Source organism: Wyeomyia smithii, chromosome 2 (genome assembly GCF_029784165.1).
Source record: "Wyeomyia smithii strain HCP4-BCI-WySm-NY-G18 chromosome 2, ASM2978416v1, whole genome shotgun sequence".
NCBI lineage: Eukaryota > Metazoa > Arthropoda > Insecta > Diptera > Culicidae > Wyeomyia > Wyeomyia smithii.
In genome coordinates, this window is record NC_073695.1 from 250,886,465 (window position 1) to 250,907,494 (window position 21,030).

At 37.0% G+C, this 21,030-nt stretch overlaps 1 protein-coding gene across 1 annotated transcript in view; it reads left to right on the plus strand.

Annotated features, from left to right (window-relative positions):
- Positions 1-4,309: 4,309 nt before the first annotated feature.
- The window catches only part of LOC129722193 (1-acylglycerol-3-phosphate O-acyltransferase Pnpla3-like), a 47,083-nt gene continuing 30,362 nt past the window's right edge, over positions 4,310-21,030 (plus strand). Inside the window, exons 1-2 of the mRNA XM_055675482.1 lie at positions 4,310-4,551; positions 12,265-12,865. Coding sequence (XP_055531457.1) covers positions 12,694-12,865 — 172 coding nt within the window. The 5' untranslated portion in view covers positions 4,310-4,551; positions 12,265-12,693. The remainder of the gene's footprint in view (positions 4,552-12,264; positions 12,866-21,030) is intronic.

A 21,030-nucleotide genomic window follows, 5' to 3' on the forward strand; every position in this document is an offset into this window, starting at 1 on the left:
TGCTGCTTATTGGTGTGCTGTGCTTTCAGCAATCTGTTCAGCAAAATGAAATTTGCTATTTATTCAGTAATGCTCAATTGCATTAAAGTGACAGGTCATTTTCTGCATGTTCAGTAAAACAATATACAACTTGCTGGTTGTCAGCTATGACAATTTGCTGTTCATTCAGCAAAGCATTAATTAATTTGCTGGTTAACAAGTTAGTTCAAGGGAACCATGTTTCCGTCAGGCACCAGATTCCATCCGCCCATCGGATCATAGGCAAATTACTGTTGAACTAGAGATGTATGATTAACATTTCAACTTTTAAGTTCATCTAGCCTAACGAGGACTTAGCTATAGTCCCATATTCGCTATCAGAGGCTTAGCGATGATCCCGTACCAGCTGCACAGCGATTTGGCGCGTTTTACTAATGACAGCTTGACGTAAATTTTTTGCCATATCAATTCTTTTGCTGGATTCCAGCAAACATTCATTTACTGTTTTCTGTTCAGCAAATAGTTTTGCTGTAATTTCGCGAATCACTGAATCGATTACTGGTTTTCAGTAAATGTATTATTGTTTCAGTTGAAAACCGAAATAATGATTCGCGACTTTCGATTTTTTAACCTTATACACAATGCGCATAATGCCGCATCTAGTGCGCTGTATAGCGCATCTGACGGCGCACTAGATGCGACACTATGCGCATTGTGCATAAGGTAAAAAAATCGAAAATCGAAAGTCGCGAGTCGATATTTCGATTTTCAACTGGAACAATTATATCAAAAATTTAAAAAATAATCTCAGCTATTGTATCGATACTTCTGGTATCGATACTTTTCGACCGATATTTTGAGTATCTCGATACTTTCAGTTCCTCTGGTATCGATACTGAAGTATCGATACTCTCCGTCGTATCGCCCAATGCTAGTTTGAGCTTTATCCAAGACAACAACCAACTTTGATCTGGTACCTCTTGTGATGTGTGAACACATTTTTGTATTGAGAAGGTTTGACAGTAGTGCCAATGGTTTTTTGTGATAATTTTTGAATATTTTTTCAAGGTTTAATATATTTAAGTTCACTATAGATTCTCAATTCTCCTAAAATTGCCGAATATAAAATTATAATCTTGATTGAATGTCTGTAAAAACTGTTACTATACTGATTACAGTTAGTACAAACAATCAGAAAATACCCAGGATCTGACATCACTGAACTACTCTAGCAACCGCATCGATAGTAGTGGTAGTGCACGCACACTTCGACGAGCTCAAACGGCCAGAAACCACGCGTGGTTCTACTACTGCCACTACCACAGCAAACCATTTTCCATCTACACCCCACCTTTTTCTATCACACAACACGACTTCAACGGTTCGCTTTCTATCCAACACGGGCGACTTTTGCGTATCATGGAATCAGTTACTTTCGAGTCGCTGGTCGCATCGTAGTTAAATTTTTTCAGCTCGTGCTAGTTTCGTTGCGTTCATTTCGATTGTTTTTTCCGTATCAAAACGAACAAACAGCAACAGACAACAGAAGAGGAAAAAAAATCGTTTCTACTATCGAAAAGTGTTCTACGACCGCTGTCGGAAACTGTCCTTCTCTGAGCAGCAAGCTTAGGCGCGTTCTCGCCGAGCCGAGCCGCGGTTGTCGTACTGAACTGAAGTTTCCTTTGTCGGCCGATGCCGACGACGCTGGGGAAGTGCAGAGTGGCATAAAATTAAGGTCACAAAACGAATACGCGATTACGAATTCTGCGCGGTGTGGTTCTTGATTTGTAAAGTGCTAATTTCGTTCATTTTTTACCGCTTGTTTTCGACGTGAAACGCTGAGTGAGTATAGTTTGTTTTATTTTGATTGTTTACACAACTTTTACGGTGAATCGCTTACATACGCGTATTGTGTTTTTTTCTCAGTTTAAAGGGTTATATTCACAGTGTGTTGTTAGTTTTGATGATAAATCAAAACTTGTACCAAATTGGTTTACTACTGTGTAGTTACTTACTAGTAAATAGTTTTTAGTTATAATAACACAAAATTTGCACATTAGTCAAGTTAGCTAATGATAAAATTTATTCATAATGCCTGAAAAACAGCTGAGCATAAAAAGAAATAATTCGATAAACACATGCATGTGTAATTGCATTGCATTGCAAGTACAATTAACTGGCAGTAGAAACAGGCTGTTAGCTTAACGGGATGTAATTTTCGCTGCTTTATACAACACAAAAAGGTGTTGCGGTGATTCATATGAATCGGGACAGTGCAAGTGTGTATAGCGATTGTAATGGAGAAAAAAAAAACAATAAATTGGCATATTTTCTCTTTCTTTTATATGTACAAAATTAAGCTTACGCGTAGCTATGTATGTTCGTATTTAAATGCCCAATGCTGGAACATTTTCGCGATCCTATTGATTGTGGAAATCTTCGATATTTTGGGTAGAAATTTATTGCCCCGAATTTTAACACAAGGGTCTTCATTCAATCAGATATCAGGGCTGGTAGCAGGTCTCTTTTTAGAAACTTGGTTTCTATCTTGAAAAACTCTTTTCTCAACGACAGGTCTTCAAAGCCTTTTTTTACCTAAAATGATCTCTTTTCACCCTGAAGATTCCTTTTCCATTTCTCGATTAAACTATCGTTTGGAATTTAGTAGCTGATTAGTATCAGTGAACAACGTGACAGTTCTCCGTTGTTATTATTAACTTTTTATTGCCTTTACGTTTTTTCACTTCTTAGTCGGAATTTTTTCCTTATGAATTTCCTTTTTGGTCTTTTTTTAAGTTCTAATTTTCGAGACACTCAGTCGTCACCAGCTTTGACATATGATTCATAGTGAATGGTCATTTACAATACTTTTTATAATTTGTAAACTTTGTGGAACAATAATTCTCATTAGTTCAATTTGGGCACAATTTTGTACATTTTTTATGAAGATAGAACTCATACTTATGCTGTTAACTGGACGTAATAACAAATATCGCCTAATTTGTCATCATTAGTGGCCACCTTTTGAGATTGGTTACACAATTCAATCTGCTCAATTTATTTATTTTTTTTTTCTGGTAAAGATATAATCAAAAAAGTTCAATTCGAAGCAGCATGCAAAATTAGTTGAAACACAAGAATTGAAAACTGTTCAATCACGATGCATTGCTGTTGAATAGGTTATGAAAAAAAATCCCACATACCTATTCAACAGCAATGCATCGTGATTGAACAGTTTTCAATTCTTGTGTTTCAACTAATTTCACCGACTCAAAATTGATTTTAATAATAAAATCAGTTTTGAGTCGGTGGAATTTTCGAGAACTGTCTCTCTTCGAGATTCCATTCAATAAAATCGAAAATTAAAGAGAATGTTCTAGACGTTTTATATTATATGGAATCGAAAAAGTAAATTTTAAACCCGCAATTCTGGTTGTTAAGGCGGGAACATTTATTCAATTAAAGCCAACCTTTCTGTAACAAAACTATTCAATTGAATAAAAAAGATGTTCGTAAAAACATCAAACTTCTTTTTTCACAGCACAGGAATAGTAACGAAAGTTTCTTTGCGAATTTTGCCAAAATATAAAACACATTTTCATTTATAACTTCTGAACTTACTTGTTAATAAAATATTTTCAGAAGTCTTTCACTTTACAACATAGACTGTGACAATCTATACGACTAAAAACGCTCAAATTTGTTTAGCCTTTGATAATTTTTTTTTGTTGAAATCGGTTTTACGGACTGGCATCGAGATTTGTTTCTTTGCGTAAGGGTTTTAGAGTAATTTTAGAATGACATAAGTGCAAAAAAGCGTGAAAACACAGAACCGCATAGAATAATTTAAATATACTATTTTGAAAGACTGATACAAAACAATTATAAGTATACACGTCTTAACGCTGAATCTCGTTCCATCAAAACATTCGATGGATTGTTGTATCAATCATCACCCTCTCTAGAAAGTTGCAAAACAATTAATATAAACTGAATATAATACGTATAATAATAATGGGCTACGATTACTGATAACCACACCAACCGCGAAGAAGAGATCGGAAACCACAAGCAAACGAGTTGAATCCATCCGACTGTTCAGCCTGTGTGAGTGTGTCTATCGCACACGCTGGACGGAGTGACGTTAGCCAGCTGACGATTGCTAGCGCGGCCGGCCGATGTCAACAGTCGCGGTTCGCGCGACATGGCGATGTCTAATCACCATCGGAGGACGTACGAACGCGGGTTCTCTCATTCACCAATAAAACGTTTCATCGTCGTCGTCGTCGTCGTCCACTCGGACCAAGACAGGCAGTATAAAATGACACAGCCTGACCGTCAGGGGCTTTCAGTTTACTTTTAGCTGCTGGTCTAGAGTCCTGTGCTGTGTTGTTCCGTCCTGGATCGTTTTCTCTTCTTCGACTGCAGTGTGTGTTTGCCGTTTAATTAATATTGTGATAATTGGACTTGCTTTGTTCTATACTGTGAGCTGGAAGAATCGAAGATTTTCAGTTTAATTTTATAAAACTAAATAGTGAGAAGTGCATCTTTGGCTGATTGAAACACGCTCAAGTAAGGAAGCAAGTTTTAGTTTTTTGTGGGTTATTGAGTAACTTGTTTGTTTGTCGACTGTAGCGGTTAATTTTGTAGATTTATCGGCTTAATCAGTCCGTGTATAGAAGCAAAAACGATTTTTTGTTTCTTAATCCGACAGTCACCGAAACTGTCGGATTAAGAAACAAAAAATCGTTTTTGCTTCTATACACGGACTGATTAAGCCGATAAATCTACAAAGTTATTGAGTAATATTGTAAAATTGGATTACACTTTAAAAAAATGTTTGAGTGTGAAAAGTGAATGCTGTTTAGATTGCCAAATTTAGTGAAAGCAGACAAAATAGCATGCAGTTTTGCACGATAATGTCACCTATTGACAATTAAGTGATATTTTCGATAATTGAAGAATGATACTATATTTACTTGTAAACTAATAGTTGTTACATCCAATCTGTTTATAAAAAAATCTTTACAATAGTTTTACACTTTCAATCCGTTTCAGTTCCGGAAATTTTGGTATGTATTTTTATCAGGTGGAATCTCAGGATAGTTATAACATGAATAACCACACTTCACGGAGGTCATTTTTATTTTGGAGATAAAAAAAGAAAAATGTAATGCAGTATAATTATACAAACTATAGATGAGAAAAATAATTATACAAACCGTATGTTTGAAAGGTTCAAGATCCGTTTATTTTCTTTAATATTTTTGCATTGAAGTAGCTTTTTTTATGGAGACGCCTGGTGGTTTTGGTGGACCGAAGAGATTTTAAAAATTCCAAATCCAGAGTATTGAAACATATCTTCGTGAAAATTTGATACTTTATGTAAAATTTACTTGAAAATGCAAAAAAAAAAATCAAACGATGGGTCTCTTGGGGTTCAAACCCTCCAAAACGGCAAAAAACGGGTTGTATCGTAATTATCGCACGGTTATTGTTATTTAAAGTACAGTTTTTATTTTTTCCTTGAAAGATCCAAACGTTATCTTTAATTGGATGTCAAAATATTAAAACTTGGTACAATGGCTCAAAAGTTACAAATGTTTGAAAATTGAAAATTTTGAAAATTTTCTATTTTTCGGGCAACCCCATGACAGAAAGTGTTATAAGGTACGATTGAAGCAATAAGCAATAATAATTTTCGGATAGATCTTTTTAGATAGATTTGCTGTATAGAAAGATCTGTTAAGGATAATCGTCTGGAAAACATGACAGAATTATTATTTATTTATCCTAAATAATGGATTATAGATAAAACTATAGAAATACTGCTGTTTATAACAAGACTTACAAAAGCATTGTCTGTGAGTAACCTCTTTGTAAATTAACAGAATTTACCAAAAAAAAATATTTGAAACAAATTAATAAACACAAATACTGAAATATGAGAGTATAATTGTTCAAATCGCTTTGATAAAGTTGGGTTTGTTCCTGGTTGCAGGATACATTCACCCGATGTTTGCAACAATTCTCAATTGGTCCAGAACAGCAGTGTCTATTCGCAAACCGTTAGGATGCGCTAAGATTGATGGTAACATCCTTGTTTGTGGTGATTTCAATCTAGCAAATATCGCGTGGAAAATGACTGAAACCAAGATGGTGTCAGCAGTTGTAATGCTGCTTTACTAGGTTGCATGGCAATGATGAATTTGCAGCAGTATAACATTATCAGCAATTCTTAAGGAAATATTATCGATTCTGCTTTCTGAAGTCGGGAGCAGTGTACCGTTGTTGAAGCAGCTGTTCCTCTCGTCAAAATAGATACCCCGCACCCATCGCTTGATCTAACCCTAAAATGGATTAGTGGCATTCACTTATGCTCGTATGACAATACACCTCGATTAGATTTCAAGCACACAGATTTCAATGTCTTGAGAGAATTTTCACTGCATAGTAGAGCTAACGTCGACGATGCTGTACCGAGGTTTGTGGAGGTGCTGTTACAATGGCCAAATTGAATTGTTCCTGCCCAGCGTAAACCGGGAAAGCCTCCGTGAGGAAATCCTTCGTTGCGATTACTAAAGTGCAATTCTTGAAGCAATTTTAAGCAAGCAAGTCATTCGCAACGTGGATTGAACACTCGACTGCATAAACAGTACTTTATTAACACGCAAATCTACGGTGAAACCCTGAAACTATTTGGCAGTTTGTTGGAACGATGCGAAGGAATAATAATGAAATCTTAGCGAAGATTTTTCTAGATAATAAATCCTCAATTGACCCATTGATTAATTGTGAATTGTTAGCTGATCATTTTCCTACTGTCTTTCAATACAACTGCTACTACTATTGATGAAGCTGTACTCTGATGCTCCATGGGTGAGCTTGCCTGGCGAAAATATATAATTGGTCCTTTCAACAAGGGAAATTCCTAGCTCTTTGGAAAAACTCGCATAATTATCCGATGTATAAGAAAGGGAATTGAAAAGATGTTCGTAACTATCGTGGTATAACATCACTAAGAACATGTCGGAATTATTTGACATGATTCTCAGTGATCACATGCTGGTTCAGACAAGAAGTATAATCTTTACTGACCAACACGGTTTTCGTCCTGGTCGCTCTGTGACAAGTAACTTGCTTTGTTTCACTACGGACTGTATCGCTCATATTTAAAACGGAGTCAAGCGTTCCCCAAGGAAGTAATCTTGGACCACTCTTTTCCGTTTTGTTTATAGATAATGTCGAAGCCCGTCTTGGGAGATGATGTAAGCTGTTCTATGCTGACGATCTGAAGATTTTTATGGTCGTTAGTAAATTTTATTTTTGAGGATTGGTTTCAAAAAAGCTCAATGACTATCAGTGTCCAGAAATGTGCCTTAATTTCATTTTATCGAAGAAGTAATCCCATAAAATGACGTACACCTCTAGCTCGTGTCAATGAAATGAATGACCTTGGAGTACTACTTTATGATATATTGACTTTTGGGCCGCATCGAGTCTATTGTTGACCGTGCAAGTCATCAGGTAGGATTTCTTATGAAGGTGTCTCAAGATTTCTCTAATGTTCATGACCTGAAATCATTATATTCGGCGTTAGTGAGACCGATTGTGGAATCGTCAACTGTAGTGTGGGCGCCATACGAGACAGCTGGACTGATAGGATTGAGTGGCTGCAAAAGCGTTTCATTCGTTTCGCAGTTCACAAAACGTCGCACTTCGTAGACTACCTTGGACAGACAGGCCGAATCTTGTGCTTGCGCAATGTTTCTTGTTTCGACCCCTTTTTGACCACAACTAGACATGCATAAACAAAACAAAAAATACTGGCATAAATAGGAGAGAGAAAGCTTACATATATACAGCTAAAATTATCTCTGAACTTGTTTGTTGTGGAATATGAGAACTTCAAAATATCCAAAACTTTTGCTATCACCCGTTAATAGGCTCAAATGGTGAAGAAATGCTTCGGAAAGTCAGAAATAGTCAAATAAATAATCCCAAATTCAGTTTAGAATTGAGAAACGATTGTGCAAAATGCGCTCAGAGTGGCAAAGAATGCGTTTCAGAGCCAGTAAAAAACAAACAACAACTAATTTGGTCAGAATGCCTTTCAAAATCCGTATCAAGAACGATTTGAAATTGAGCTCAGAATGGTGAAAAAATGCTTGTTAGGGCCAAAAAAGACCGAACTAAAAATTGGTTTGAAATTGAGTTTAGAAAGGCCAAAACAGCGGTCCCAAGCTCGGTGCAGAAGAGCGAAAACGCTCCTACAGGTCAAACAAGAGAATGATTATTAATTATGCTCAGAATGATAAAACAAAAACGATTTGAAAGACCAGAGAAGGCTGGAATATGGATCTCAAACTTAGGTTAGAAATGCGAAAATTTTTTCAAAGGGTTCTACATGGTGAAAAGTGCTTCGACAAGTCAGAAAAAAAGAAAAAGTGATTGTAAATTTATTGTAAATCTGCTAAAACGCTTTTTAAGGCCAAACAAGAAGATGGAATGATAGAGCAATTGAGCTTGGGATGGCGAACAAACGCTTCGAAAAGTCAGAAAAGCACAGAAAAAGGAATTCCAAACTCTATTCAGAATGGTAAAAATGCTTCCAAAGGTCATACGAGAAAATGATGGTTCAAATTGAGTGAAAAATGCTTCTTAAGACCAATTAAAGCCAAACAAGAAAAGGATTCCAAGTTTAGCTTAAAAGAGCGAAAATGGCTTGAAAGGCCAGAAAAGACAAAAAAATTGATCCCAAATTTAGTTTGGAAGGGTGAAAACGATTCTAAAGGCCAATCAGAAAGTGAGCCCAAAATGGCGAAAAATGATTCTGAGAGCCAATAAAGGCCAACAAGGAAAGTGATCCTGAATTGAGCTCAAAAGGTCTCGGATGGGCAGGAAACTCAAAAAAAAAAATCCAAAAAAGTCAAAACAGTGATTGCAAACTTAGTTCTAGAATCCGAAGATGCTTCCAAAGACTGAACAAGAAAATGATTTCAAATTTTGCTCAGAATAATAAGAATACCTTACTTATTTCAGAAAGATCAAACAATAAAAATAATCCAAAGTTATGTTCAAATAGCGAAGTGCTTTGAAAGGTCTGCAAAAAAAAACAACTCAAATTTAGTTCAAATTATCTCAGATTCTGTTCAGGATAGGATAAAACGCTTTAATAGGCCAAAAAAAAACAAATGATCCTAAATTGAGCTTAGGATGGCGATAAACTGCTTCTTGAGGCCAATAAAAGCAAGAAAATGATCGTAAATCGACTTCCGAAAGACGAACAAAGCTCCGAAATGTCAAAAAAGCTTGTGATCTCAATCTAAATCCAGAAATGCAAAAACGTTTTAAAAGGTCGAACACGAATGTGATTTTAAATTTTGTTGAAAATGGAGAAAAAAAAAAACGCTTTGAACGGTCGAAAAAGCTAAAAAAGGGTAAAACTTACTTCAAAAATTGCAGAAACTCTACCGAAGGCCAAAGAAAAAAAATTATCCTAGATGACGCTCAAAATAACGGAAGCTGAAAGGCCGGGAAATAGATTTCAATTGAGCTTCTAAAACCAGAAAGGCGAAAAACGTCTTCTACGGTAATACAAGAAAATGATCCCAAATTAGAGACATAATGGCAAAACATGCTCACAGAGATCACGAAAAGCCAGAAAGTAATTCCAAATTTGGTGTAACACTGTGAAATCCCTGGAAAGATAATTTTATTCTGGCATTAAATTGATGCATGAGTTTCAAATCATTAAAATGCAAGTTTTTGTATGAAATTCAATAATGAGTTTTCATTACGGTGTTAAACCTCGATACATAACATTAACCCCAATTCAGTTTTTTGAAAAACGAGAACGGGTTTGCAGTATTTGAAAAAGGAGATAGCAATGTCATTTAAAGTGAGAAGTCAAATTGACGCAGACTATTTTTCTAGGGTTGAAAGCCAGGCAAGAAAATGATCTCAAATCAAGCTAAGAATGGCGAAAAACGCTTCAGAAAGAATAAAAAGGTTTAAAAGTTAAGAAATGGTAAACTAAAAAGTGATTCAAAACTTAATTTAGAAATACGAAAACGATTCCAGAGGCTTGAAAGAAAATTATATCAATTTAAGGTGAAACCTCTTGAATTCAGAAATGGCCGACTTCGAGTCACCACTTCGAATTTTCGAAAGCACAAGACTCGGAAATAGTCAATGCGTTCTCTGTGAAAATGTTGTTTTATGTTTGCTGTGGTGAAGCAAACATAAAATAGAATTTTCATAGGGAACGCAATGAGTATTTTGAGTCTTGTGCTCTTGAAAATTCGAAGTGATGACTCGAAGTCGGCCATTTTTGGATTCAATGAGGTTTCACCTTAAGCTCAAAGTGGTGAAAAACGATAGGCTAGAGAAGGGCAAAGAGTGATCCCAAAATCTGTTTCGAATTACAAAAAAAAAACTTCAAAAAGGTCAAACAAGCATTTGATCGCAAATTAAGTTTATAATTGCGGGAAAATGGTTTTAAGACTAGCGAAAGCCAAACAAGAAAGCCGTTTTCAAAAAAAAAAAAAAAAAAAAAAAAACAAGAAAATAATATCAGATTAAGGGTGAAAACACACTTCCAAGGGTCAAGGAAGGAACAACCCAAAAGTGATCCCAATTGCTGCTTAGGATATCAAAAATACTACCCTAGGTCATACAAGAAAATGATCTTAAGTTGAGTTCAGCATGGCAGAAATATGCTTCTTAAGGTCAGTAAAATGCACACAAGAGAATGATTCCAAAATAAGCACAGAATGGCAAAAAAAAGGCGGACAAAAATAGTTCCCAGAATTATTTTAAGGGATAGTAAAGGTAAAAAAGAAAGGTGATCGTAAAACGAGCTCAGCATGGTTCGAATGGTCAGAAAAGCCCAAAAATAAGATCCCTAACTTGGTACAGAAATGCAAAAAAGCTTCCATAGGCCTAAAAATGATCCTAAATCGAGTTCAGAATGGTAACAAATATGTCAAAGAGACAGACAATACCAACAAGGCAAAAGTTGCTTCGAAGACCAAGAAAAGAATACGATTGAGCTCATTTTGTTCAGAATGGCGAAAAACGCTGAACAGAAAAACGGTCTCGAATTGAGCTCAGCATGACAAAAAATGTTTCTTGAGATCAGTAAAAGTCAAACAAGGAAATTATCTCAAGTCGGACACAGAAAGGCGAAAATGTTTGAAAGATCTGAAAAATCCAAAAGAGTGATCCCTAACTGAGTTTAGAAATGGGAGTATGTTTTCAATGGTCGAACGAAAAATGATCCTAAATTGTGCTCCGACTCCGCTTCGAAAGACGACTTTGAAGGCATAGCAAATTGCGTTAAATGGGCAAGACAATTAACAAAATTACAGTTAATGAAGCACGTTTAGGCTGTTTGTATGATTGTTCAATTTCTGCAAATTAATGGCATATTCATCACTTTATCAGCCTAATGGGTAAATAAGTGAAAGAACAGTATAATTGTTATTATTTTATACAACATTGATCTATAAATGAAACCTCACAAATTTGCCGGAAGTTTCCGCTTTAAAAATGTAATTCTATAGAGGACACTTCGAGGAGTAATTTAAATCATATTTTAGAGGTAACTCGGCGCAACTTTATATATTCGAAGTTGGGAGTTTTTTTTTATATATTAAGGAGAGACTTTACTCTGAGAGGCGAAAAGTAAAAAAATCGTGATTTTTCGTTGGTTGTTCAGAGTAAAGTGAATTGTCGGGTATTCTGGTTATTGATTAAAGTATATTTGAAGATGTATTTTGCTTGTTGTGGATGCAAATTTAGTGAGTATGCTGCTGTTGGCAGCTGGGAACGTGGATGTTTTTTCTAAATCATTACCTAACTGGTGGTACGTTTCTCTCAGCTTTTAGTGGACATACAATACATCGATTCTTTGGAAAACGATATAAATTCCACATTGTGTGACGAAGGTGTTGAAATTTTGACGGAATTTGAACCCTCAGTATTTGCCCCAAATGACAACCCTGTTCGTATATGTGAAAGTAGTCGTGTTATTTTTTTCAGAGATTATAAATAGTTAAGATAAGAGGAGCAGTTTTGAACAATTTTCAATACATAGTATACTCGAATTAAAACAGGAATCATGAAAAGCACTGTGCGCCTCTTACATTTTGTTTAGATAAATTTTGATTCTAATCCGAATTTACATCGCATGGCTATAATCACTTCTTAAGGCAATTAAAACGCCCTAAGTCTAATTCAACTCAATTTATTTATTTCTCTTATTCTCTATTCTCATTCCAGAATCATGTAAACACTTCTGGAAACCAAACGTTCTGAACAACGAGAAGTCATTAAACGAAAAAAAAACTATTTCACGACCTCGGTGAAAAAAGTGAACCAGTGCGTGTACGGAAATACAAGGGTCGAAGAGCTGAATTTATTGTGCATTCTAACAGTTGTTTACCTATCCTCAACCCGGGGCCTAAGAAAGAGAAAACAAATCCTCACGGTCGTGGGTGTGTGTGTGAGAGAGAGTGCCGAAAAAGTGCAGTGGAGAATTTATAATTATCCGCTTTTTGAACCAAGCGGTCTTCAGCAGAAGCAGGTACCGACTGGGCAGCAGCGCGAAAGAATTTAATTGGCTGCTGGAAGCTAATAAAAGTGGAGTGCGTTTCAGTGTCCAGCCAGAATCTCAGTGTTTTTTAGAAACTCGGTTTCGGTATTCAATTTATGGCTTCTAAGATGAATCTATCGTTTGCCGGTTGCGGTTTCTTGGGAATCTATCATGTCGGAGTGGCCGTTTGCTTCAAGAAGTATGCCCCGCATCTACTGCTGCACCGGATCAGTGGAGCTTCAGCCGGAACGCTGGCCGCTTGCTGCTTGCTGTGCGATATGCCATTAGGTGAGTTTGTTTTTACCTTGTTTTCGAATAGTGTTGAAAAGGATATTGTATCTAAGCTTGAATATTCGTTCATTCCCTTTATGTTATGTAAAGAGAAGAGGCCAATTATTCTACCCAGAAAGTTTATCGAATTTCACTCGAACTTGAAACTTAATTACCTATCTACCGGCGTATACCTGCCTGGAGTCGGCACCTACATTAGCTACATCAGCTGTCGGCAAACTGCCTGGTCATGTCCGTTCCGTTGTTGATGAATTCGGTTTGTGTGATTGTACCTTTTTTTTGGTTTGGCATAGCGCAAACGGGGTGAACGAAACCATAGCTTAAGACTAGGTTATTTGTTAGTGTTATGTGATTGAACTGGCAATTAGTCGTTTTTTTTTTTGGGTTACGGAGAGATTACAACTTGTGACTGAACAAGATTGCAGGTTGTTGCGCTTACCGTTTTATTTTTAGGTGCCCTAATGATAATGCTCTGTTAACCTCAGGTTAGTTTATTTTCCCGTGAGCTCTTAGTTTTTCGTGCCTAGAATGAAGTTTATCTATTTTTATACTCTCATAGGAGACTCAAAATTTCAAGCTGTTAATGGTCTTATAATCGTCTGAAGAAATTATACTCTCCCTTCTCTCCTCAAAAGTTAAGAGATGGTTTTATAACTTAGAGTAAAGCGGTTTGTTTTCACATTTTGAACCAATAATCTGTGCCATAAAACATTTCTCTGATTAGCTGTTAGATGTTTCCAATTGAGCCGCAACTGCAGCTATTTCATCGATTATTTATAAACCTACTTGTAAACTTTTCGAGTCTCGATTCTTTGTTCATTACCGCACACTTTTTTGTGAGTCAAGCGTAACGAAACAGAAGCGATAAGATAATTGTCGCTGCAGAGGGTCACCTCCACCGAATCGAATTGAACCAGTCCTCCCATATTCCCAGTTCTTTTGTCTGATCAAAGCTAGGCGGATTCACCCTAATCAGTGTTCGTTTTAACACATTTCATCATCTGTGTACTTGATATTAACGAACAAATATGAATGCACACCGCTTCGCACCATGGCCATTAGTCTGCCATGCAAAACTGATCAACCAAACACCTGTTGAGGGTGACGGCATTGGGCAAAGTCCAGGTCTGATTGTATTGTTTCTATTTATTTTCGCAGCGCTGACTCTGTCTGTGGTTGGACTCATCAACCATTAATCTTCTGCGCGTTTTTCAGCAACGCAGACAAAGCCCTGAGGACTGAACTTTGAGCGGTGTTTCGCCTATCGATAGATAGGAAAAGAAATTAAACTTTCAGTGAACCAGCAAGAACAGCTGCACCGAAATCCGAATTAATTCGACATCACCTCAAAACAGCTTAGCGACAATATTGACTTTCATTATCAATCCTTTTCACAACAAGCGGTGTGACACTGGCGAGAGCGCTCGGCACACGAGCAGTCGAGAGTTTCTAATTTCTAAGGTTTCCACGTTCGATCGGGCTAGACACCGTGACTGGACCTAAACGAAACCGGGCAGAGCGGTCTAGGACACGTGCTTAACCTTGTTAGCCTTCCCCCAGTCCGCATTCGGTGGACGAGTAAAAACAGAAGCTCTAGAACAAATGTTGACAATGAGATTACACATTCATAAATTTACATTCGCTTCCCGAAATCGATTTCCTTTTCAATGACCTGTGAAAGATAGCAGGAGAGCATAAAGGTAGCAGCGGAATTGGTAATGGGTAGAGTCGCATTTCTTTGTTGCTGGTTGTTCGAGATTTCGGTAGCAACTGATTACAGATAAGGATATGGAATCGGGGACAAAGTTGCCTACTGAATGGGATCTCGAATCAATTTTTGGAGGAATGATTCATGGGTTACTTGTATGGTGAAATACATAATTGATTAATGGAATTTGTCATCAGTTTATCTGGTTCATTCGTCGGGTTCAAAGGTTGAAGCTTTATCATGTGTTGCATCGTTTTGAATTAGATGTTCGTATCAAAGAAAATTTGTTTAATGTTTGAATTTATTTTTTATTTGAATTAATTAAATTATTGGCTGGACGATAATCTGTCGTGAGTTAGACCCCCTTTAGTTCTTGCTTGGGGTAATGGTGAGCTGCGATGGTTGATACGATGTCGAAACGCAACGCAAGACAGAGTCTGCTTCGCAAACAACGAACATTCTCTAATAAACGTGCTCTTAAATATGCAAGTGATGCGTACCGTAGGTTGAAAAACTAGTTCTCCCTACAAATCCCACGTTTTGCGGCGCAATTCAGTTTGCAATCTAACCCTCAACGAGAAAAGCTCTTCCCTCCTTCTGGTGTCATCTTGGGCGGTATAGAATCTTCGACTGTTACGGAATCTTGCGAATTGTTTGCTGATCATTTTTCGTCTGTGTTTGCAAGTGGCTGTAAGACACAGCTGCGGCTAGTGTCTCTACTCTCCGGTGTTCCTGCTATTATTTTCAGCCGCTGCGCTACTGCATCGCCAAATGTGTGGTCATAACATTCCGTCGTTGTTATACGTCCATTTCATCTAATTATCAGATAAATGGATGTGTCCGAAGATTAGTTTAGCTGTGTTGGAGTTATGTTGGATGACAAGCTCACTTTCAATCAACATTTTACTGCTGTCATATCCAAAGCCACGAAACAACTTGGTTTCATCACCAGAATTGCTCGAGATTTTACAGATCCACACTGCCTTAAAGCATTGTATTGTGCTTTAGTTCGACCAATCCTTGAAAATGCCTGCCTGGAGTCCTCATGACCAGTGCTGGAGAAACAGAATAGAACGTGTTCAACAAAGATTTGTTCGTATCGCTCTGAGACATTTACCCTGGAGTACACCTAATAATCTTCCCTGCAGCAAAGATCGTTGTAAGCTGTTGAATGTGGATTCACTGGAGAGTCGTCGAAAGGTTCAAAAAGCAATCTTCGTAGCTAAGCTGCTAAACAATGGACTTGATGCCCAAGTTTTTCGTTATCACCTTGATTTTTGAGCTTCAAGTAGACTGCTTCGTTCGTCAAATTTACTGACAACTAGGTCTCATCGGACCTTGTACGGCTTTTATGAACCACTGACGTCATTCATCCGTAGGTATCTTCACGCTGGTCGAAGATTTATTTGATTTCAGAAATGTTTCCTCACGTGCTCTTGATAAAATAATTTCAAGGTTTGAGATGTTGCAATGGGTTTAGATGTTAGTTTTTACTTCATGTAGACAATAGTTAACCCTCTAGTGCCCAAGTTAATTTTCAGATGGACTTCGAAAAAATCACCATGAATTTTTATAAACATTTTTTAAGTATTGATTGAAGCATTTTAGAGTTTCAACTGAAGATCTAACGGTGGCACTGGGCACTAGAGGGTTAAATTGTCAGGTGAATCGACAAAAATACAAGTACAAATACAGATACCTATTAACAGAATTCTATTATTTAATATTTATAAAAAAACACGACAGACTACACGTTGCTAGCGTATGCCAGTGTTGTTAGTTTCGCTCGCGAACAGTATGCAACACCTCATGTGAGCTTTTCGTTGCTGCCGCTATTACACACTGGAGAAATCTCCATTCAAGCTATTTCTCGTTCTTTTTCGCATACTCTTGCTCGCTGCCTCTCTCGAGATCATATGCACACACTCCTGTCTACTCTCCCCGACTCGCGAGAACGACCAGCCGAAGACAATTGTTTCAAGATGCTTTGCGATGGTTGCAGAGGGACAAAAAATAATAGGGTATCGGACTACTTCGGCAGCGGTTTGCTTCGGCTGGTTTTGTATTAGACTGCTGTAAAAATCTTACCAAAGCAGTCCAATACACGTCCTACACGTGCCAGTATGCGACACTTCGCCCCACTGTCGGTTGTCGGTACATGAAGCAAAACCGGGTAGATGAAGAAAGCATTTTCGTTTTCGAGCACAGATTTTTTAAGCACAACTCCTAGTCGAGTAATTTTAGTCGAGCTAGTGTAGTGTCCTTTTTAGATCCCATTTAGGATCTCGTTTTTGTTTTTTACGTGAATGTTCTTTTTCCTGAATCATTTTCAAACCAAAGTTCTTGACTTTTTTACATATTGGAATAATATGTACTAGAATGAAAAATTTAACTTTTTTCTACCAGTAGGAAACATATTGCAAATTGTATATATATTTTTTGAAAATCGATCTATTGTTAGAAGCTTATTGAAAGTAAAATCAAACATATTTTTCGTTGTTTGTTAAATGCTATTTTTATCTATGATTTCTCACGAATACCTAATAAGTTGTAGCGTATCAGAGAAGTAGAACCTACGACGTTTTATGTATATCATGTACGGGGTAAACAAAAGGAAGACAAAAGAATTACATGCCTAATTTCTATATTTGTACACCATGAATTCCTAAAATCCTCTCCTAAAAAAAGGCCAAACTGACATTGGTTCAAATTAAATGTTTCTGAAAATGCTTTCTACGATCAGTTTTGCATGCAAATTTCTAGAGTGCAGGAGAACATCTTGCACTGCGAAAACAACTGCTCTCACACTAAAGAGCAAATCAACGCACATGCTAGAAGAGAAGGACGGACGATTTTTATCTGGTGAGCTTCCTGAAAGCACCGCGGTGAACTACTCGCCAGTGGACACTGTGGTGTACTTCTGCGTTTTCTCTGTAGAGTGATTCACCCCTGTTGTTTCTATTAGATGTGGGGTGAATTGGAAGTGTGTTTGTCTCTCTGTAAGTTGGTTGAGACACTTTGGAGTGGAGAATGAAGCAGTGTGGTGAAAGCATTTGCTACACGCAGGCACATACTGAAAGGGAAGTGCGCGGTGAATTTTTTCTCCGTTCATTCCACTTACTGAGGAGAATGACAAGCATGCAAAGAGCACTCTGCAATGAAACAATAATCTAATTTTGTATGTTGGAGTTATATCTATTTTGCTAATTTCTAATAAAATGCTTCGGTTGCTTGCCTTTCAAAATTGTGGTATGCTCCAGTATTGAAAATCATTTAGCGATTACTTATTGACCAAAAATTTGATTATTAGGTGTGCAACTGTATACTCGGACAGACACGATGTTTTTTTTTGGATTGCTGTAAAGAATCCATTTTTCATCATCCGTCACGATGCGATGAAGAAAACCCCTCCTTTTTTCTGCTGGAGCAGTTGTTCACAGACGATGAAAAAAGACGATCGTTGTCAACATCGAAATTCACTTTGAGCAGCATTTCCGTAAACTTTTTTCACTCTCGATGCACTTAAATCACCGTTTTCTCAGAAAAATCCAGAACTTTTCACAAATAAACGATTGTTGAGTACAATATCAGACATTTTCATACAAATACAAGTATAAAGCGGTTTATTTACCTTGTGTTTCAGCTTGGTGCATCACGTTTTAGATATTTCAAAATCGCCCAGCACTCGTTGCTGGCGCCAGACAATCAGCTAGAACTTAGTTGCACACCTATTATATTTTTTTCTGAAAGTGTATAAAGTTTTCTTTATGCTCTGAATTTGGATTCTTCAGGAAGCTCTTGTTTTGTAGGTGTTTGGAAGAAACACCAACTTCAACTGTGGTTTACTATATACGTTGTGTGATATTATTGATTATACTTCGTACATTGTGGGCACTAACATATTTTTTCCAAGAAAATAAGAGTAATCGAAAGTCGACAATTTCCCTTGATATATTTTTTAAAGTTTTCGTTGATTCCAGGTGAAGTTATTACTTTTATCAATCTCAAAACAAACAGACATCAGGCTTGTTATTCTTTTCTATATGTGGAAAGAGCAGAGTGAATATTCACCACTCATTTCTTGCCCAGCATGGGCACGGTGCGAAGCATTTTCTTGCACCACACTTCTTTTTTCTGTTTTGTGCTGTGTTTCTGCCGCCCGTAAAAAAATACATTTGTTGCTTACACCAAAGCTGAGCAAAACAAGAGTGGTGAACCACTCTAGTGAGAACACACAGAAGTACACTGCGGTGTGCGCACTGCTGAGATAAATTCGAAACCATTCGAAGAGCAACCATGCGCTGGATTTATTTTTTTCTAGTTCCGAGATGCAAAGCAAACAACGCAATCTATTTTTCTACCCAGATGACCCCCTCATTTGATATACGCTGAGCCACACAGTAAAAGCACTACTGGAGCTCTGTTGTGTAGTTATTGTGCGTGATGTCCTTTCGAGTGAGAAAGCTTACACCAGCTTACACGCTTTGGAGAGATATTCCAGATTCCATCGCGGTGTTTTTTGCATGCTTTTCATATACGTGCGTCGCTTTGCCCATCAGTGTGAGAGCAGTTGTTTCCACAGTGAATAATATTCTCCTTCACGGTAGTGATTGTCCGAGGAGGAACGGCACGCCTGTTTGATCGAGTCGATGATGTAGACGCATAACCGCTTTTTCCCTTGGGTTGCTGTTTTTCACCACTCATCACGATACGATGATGAAAACGCCTCTTGTTTTACCGCTAGAGCAGTAGTCCATAGGCGGAAAAACGACGGTTAACATCTCTTAGCTTTAAATCAAAATGAATCATTCAGTTAATGAGTTAATGAAGCATTCAGCCATGGTTTATCTAACATGTACTCTAATTCAGCATCTTCGAAGGTTTCATTCATGCGAACAGTCGTCAAAATCGAAATTATAGTCTTTGAGGCGACGGACCCATTACGGTACGTTGTTTCACTAAGAGCAGCATTTCCGTTAAACTTTTTTTTAACACGCGATGCGCTACAGCTGCCGTTGTCTTTGGCACAAAATCATATATTTTTATGCAACTAAAAGTATATATCGCCACAATAGAATCACTAACGCGTCAAAGCGGTCTATTTGCTATGTTCCTTAGCTGGGTGTATCAACTCTTAGATTTGTTAAAATCAACCATCACTTAGTGCTGGCGCCATATATTGGGAAAAAACAAAGTTGCGCACTTAATATATTTTTTTTCTGAAAGTGTGTATAATTTATGTTATGGTCTGAATGAGTTTTTTCCGGAAGCTCTTGTTTTCGAGATGTTCGGAAGATTGAAATTGTGGTTTACTGTAAAAGTTGTTTAATATTATTGACTGTAGTACAAACCCAACAAAAACCGGATGAGTACCGGAGTATAGCTGTTGCCACTCCAGTAAGCTTGCGATCAAACGAGAGTTTTGCGAAGAATGTGTGTGTGCGTGTAAAATTCCGACAGTAAGAGCGTACGTAAATAAATAGAAATTTATAACCCCATAAGAGCATTAACATTATTTGTTTGTTTGTGCGCCTCTTTTTAAACAACATAAGAACAATCTCATTAAAGACGATTTTTATGTCGTTTCCTTGGCGTTTTTTTTTGGAAAAGTTTTGTTTTATTTTTATGATTTTTTTAAAATTTCCGTTGAATCAGAAAAAGTATGACAAATAGTTTTAAAGTTGTATCTTTTCTGATTAACCAACGGCACGTAAAACGAATAAACATTTTTTGAAAACAGTTTTCATGCGTTTGAAAAAAAAATTTAAGCTCTATTCTAATCGAAATTATCAAAAAGGCTGCTGCCACTCCAGGAAGCTTGCGAACAAACAAAAGTTCTGCCGAAGAGTTTTTCATGTTTTGAAAAAAATATGAAAACATCTCTAACCAAGCGCTCCTCATCTATAATTGTGAAGATTTTTTTCTATACGTTTCTCTGATAAGATTAAAGCTGGCGCTGAGATCCAAGATCGCCCATTTGTCTTGCTCCAAATGAATGCTTTATCATTTCTCTTTAGAAAAAAAAGTCAATGAAAAGCTCTAGATTTGCTCAAAATACAATTTAAAAAAAATATCATTTGCCCTGTTGGCTCCAAGGCGAAAATTGCTCTCCTTCAGTGCACTCATAGACTATGAGTCATAATATTGATTTGCTATTTGCTTGTTTTTTTTTTTCAAGAAAATAAAAATAATTCAATTTTAATCAATCGTTTGCGGTTTTTCATGCGTCTTCCTCGGAAAATTTTCTTTGATTTTTTTTTGCGTTTTCGTTTTCGTTTTCACACTTGGAATTGCCTTTTGTCTATCTCGAAAGTGTCTGATAATAGCATCAAATTTGTATTTCGTGCTTAAACGACGAATACTTGATCACGAAAAAAACGGAAAATAGAAGATTATTCATGGATTTAAAAAAAGATTATAGACAATAGGATTTTCTTTATCTCATAAGAATAAA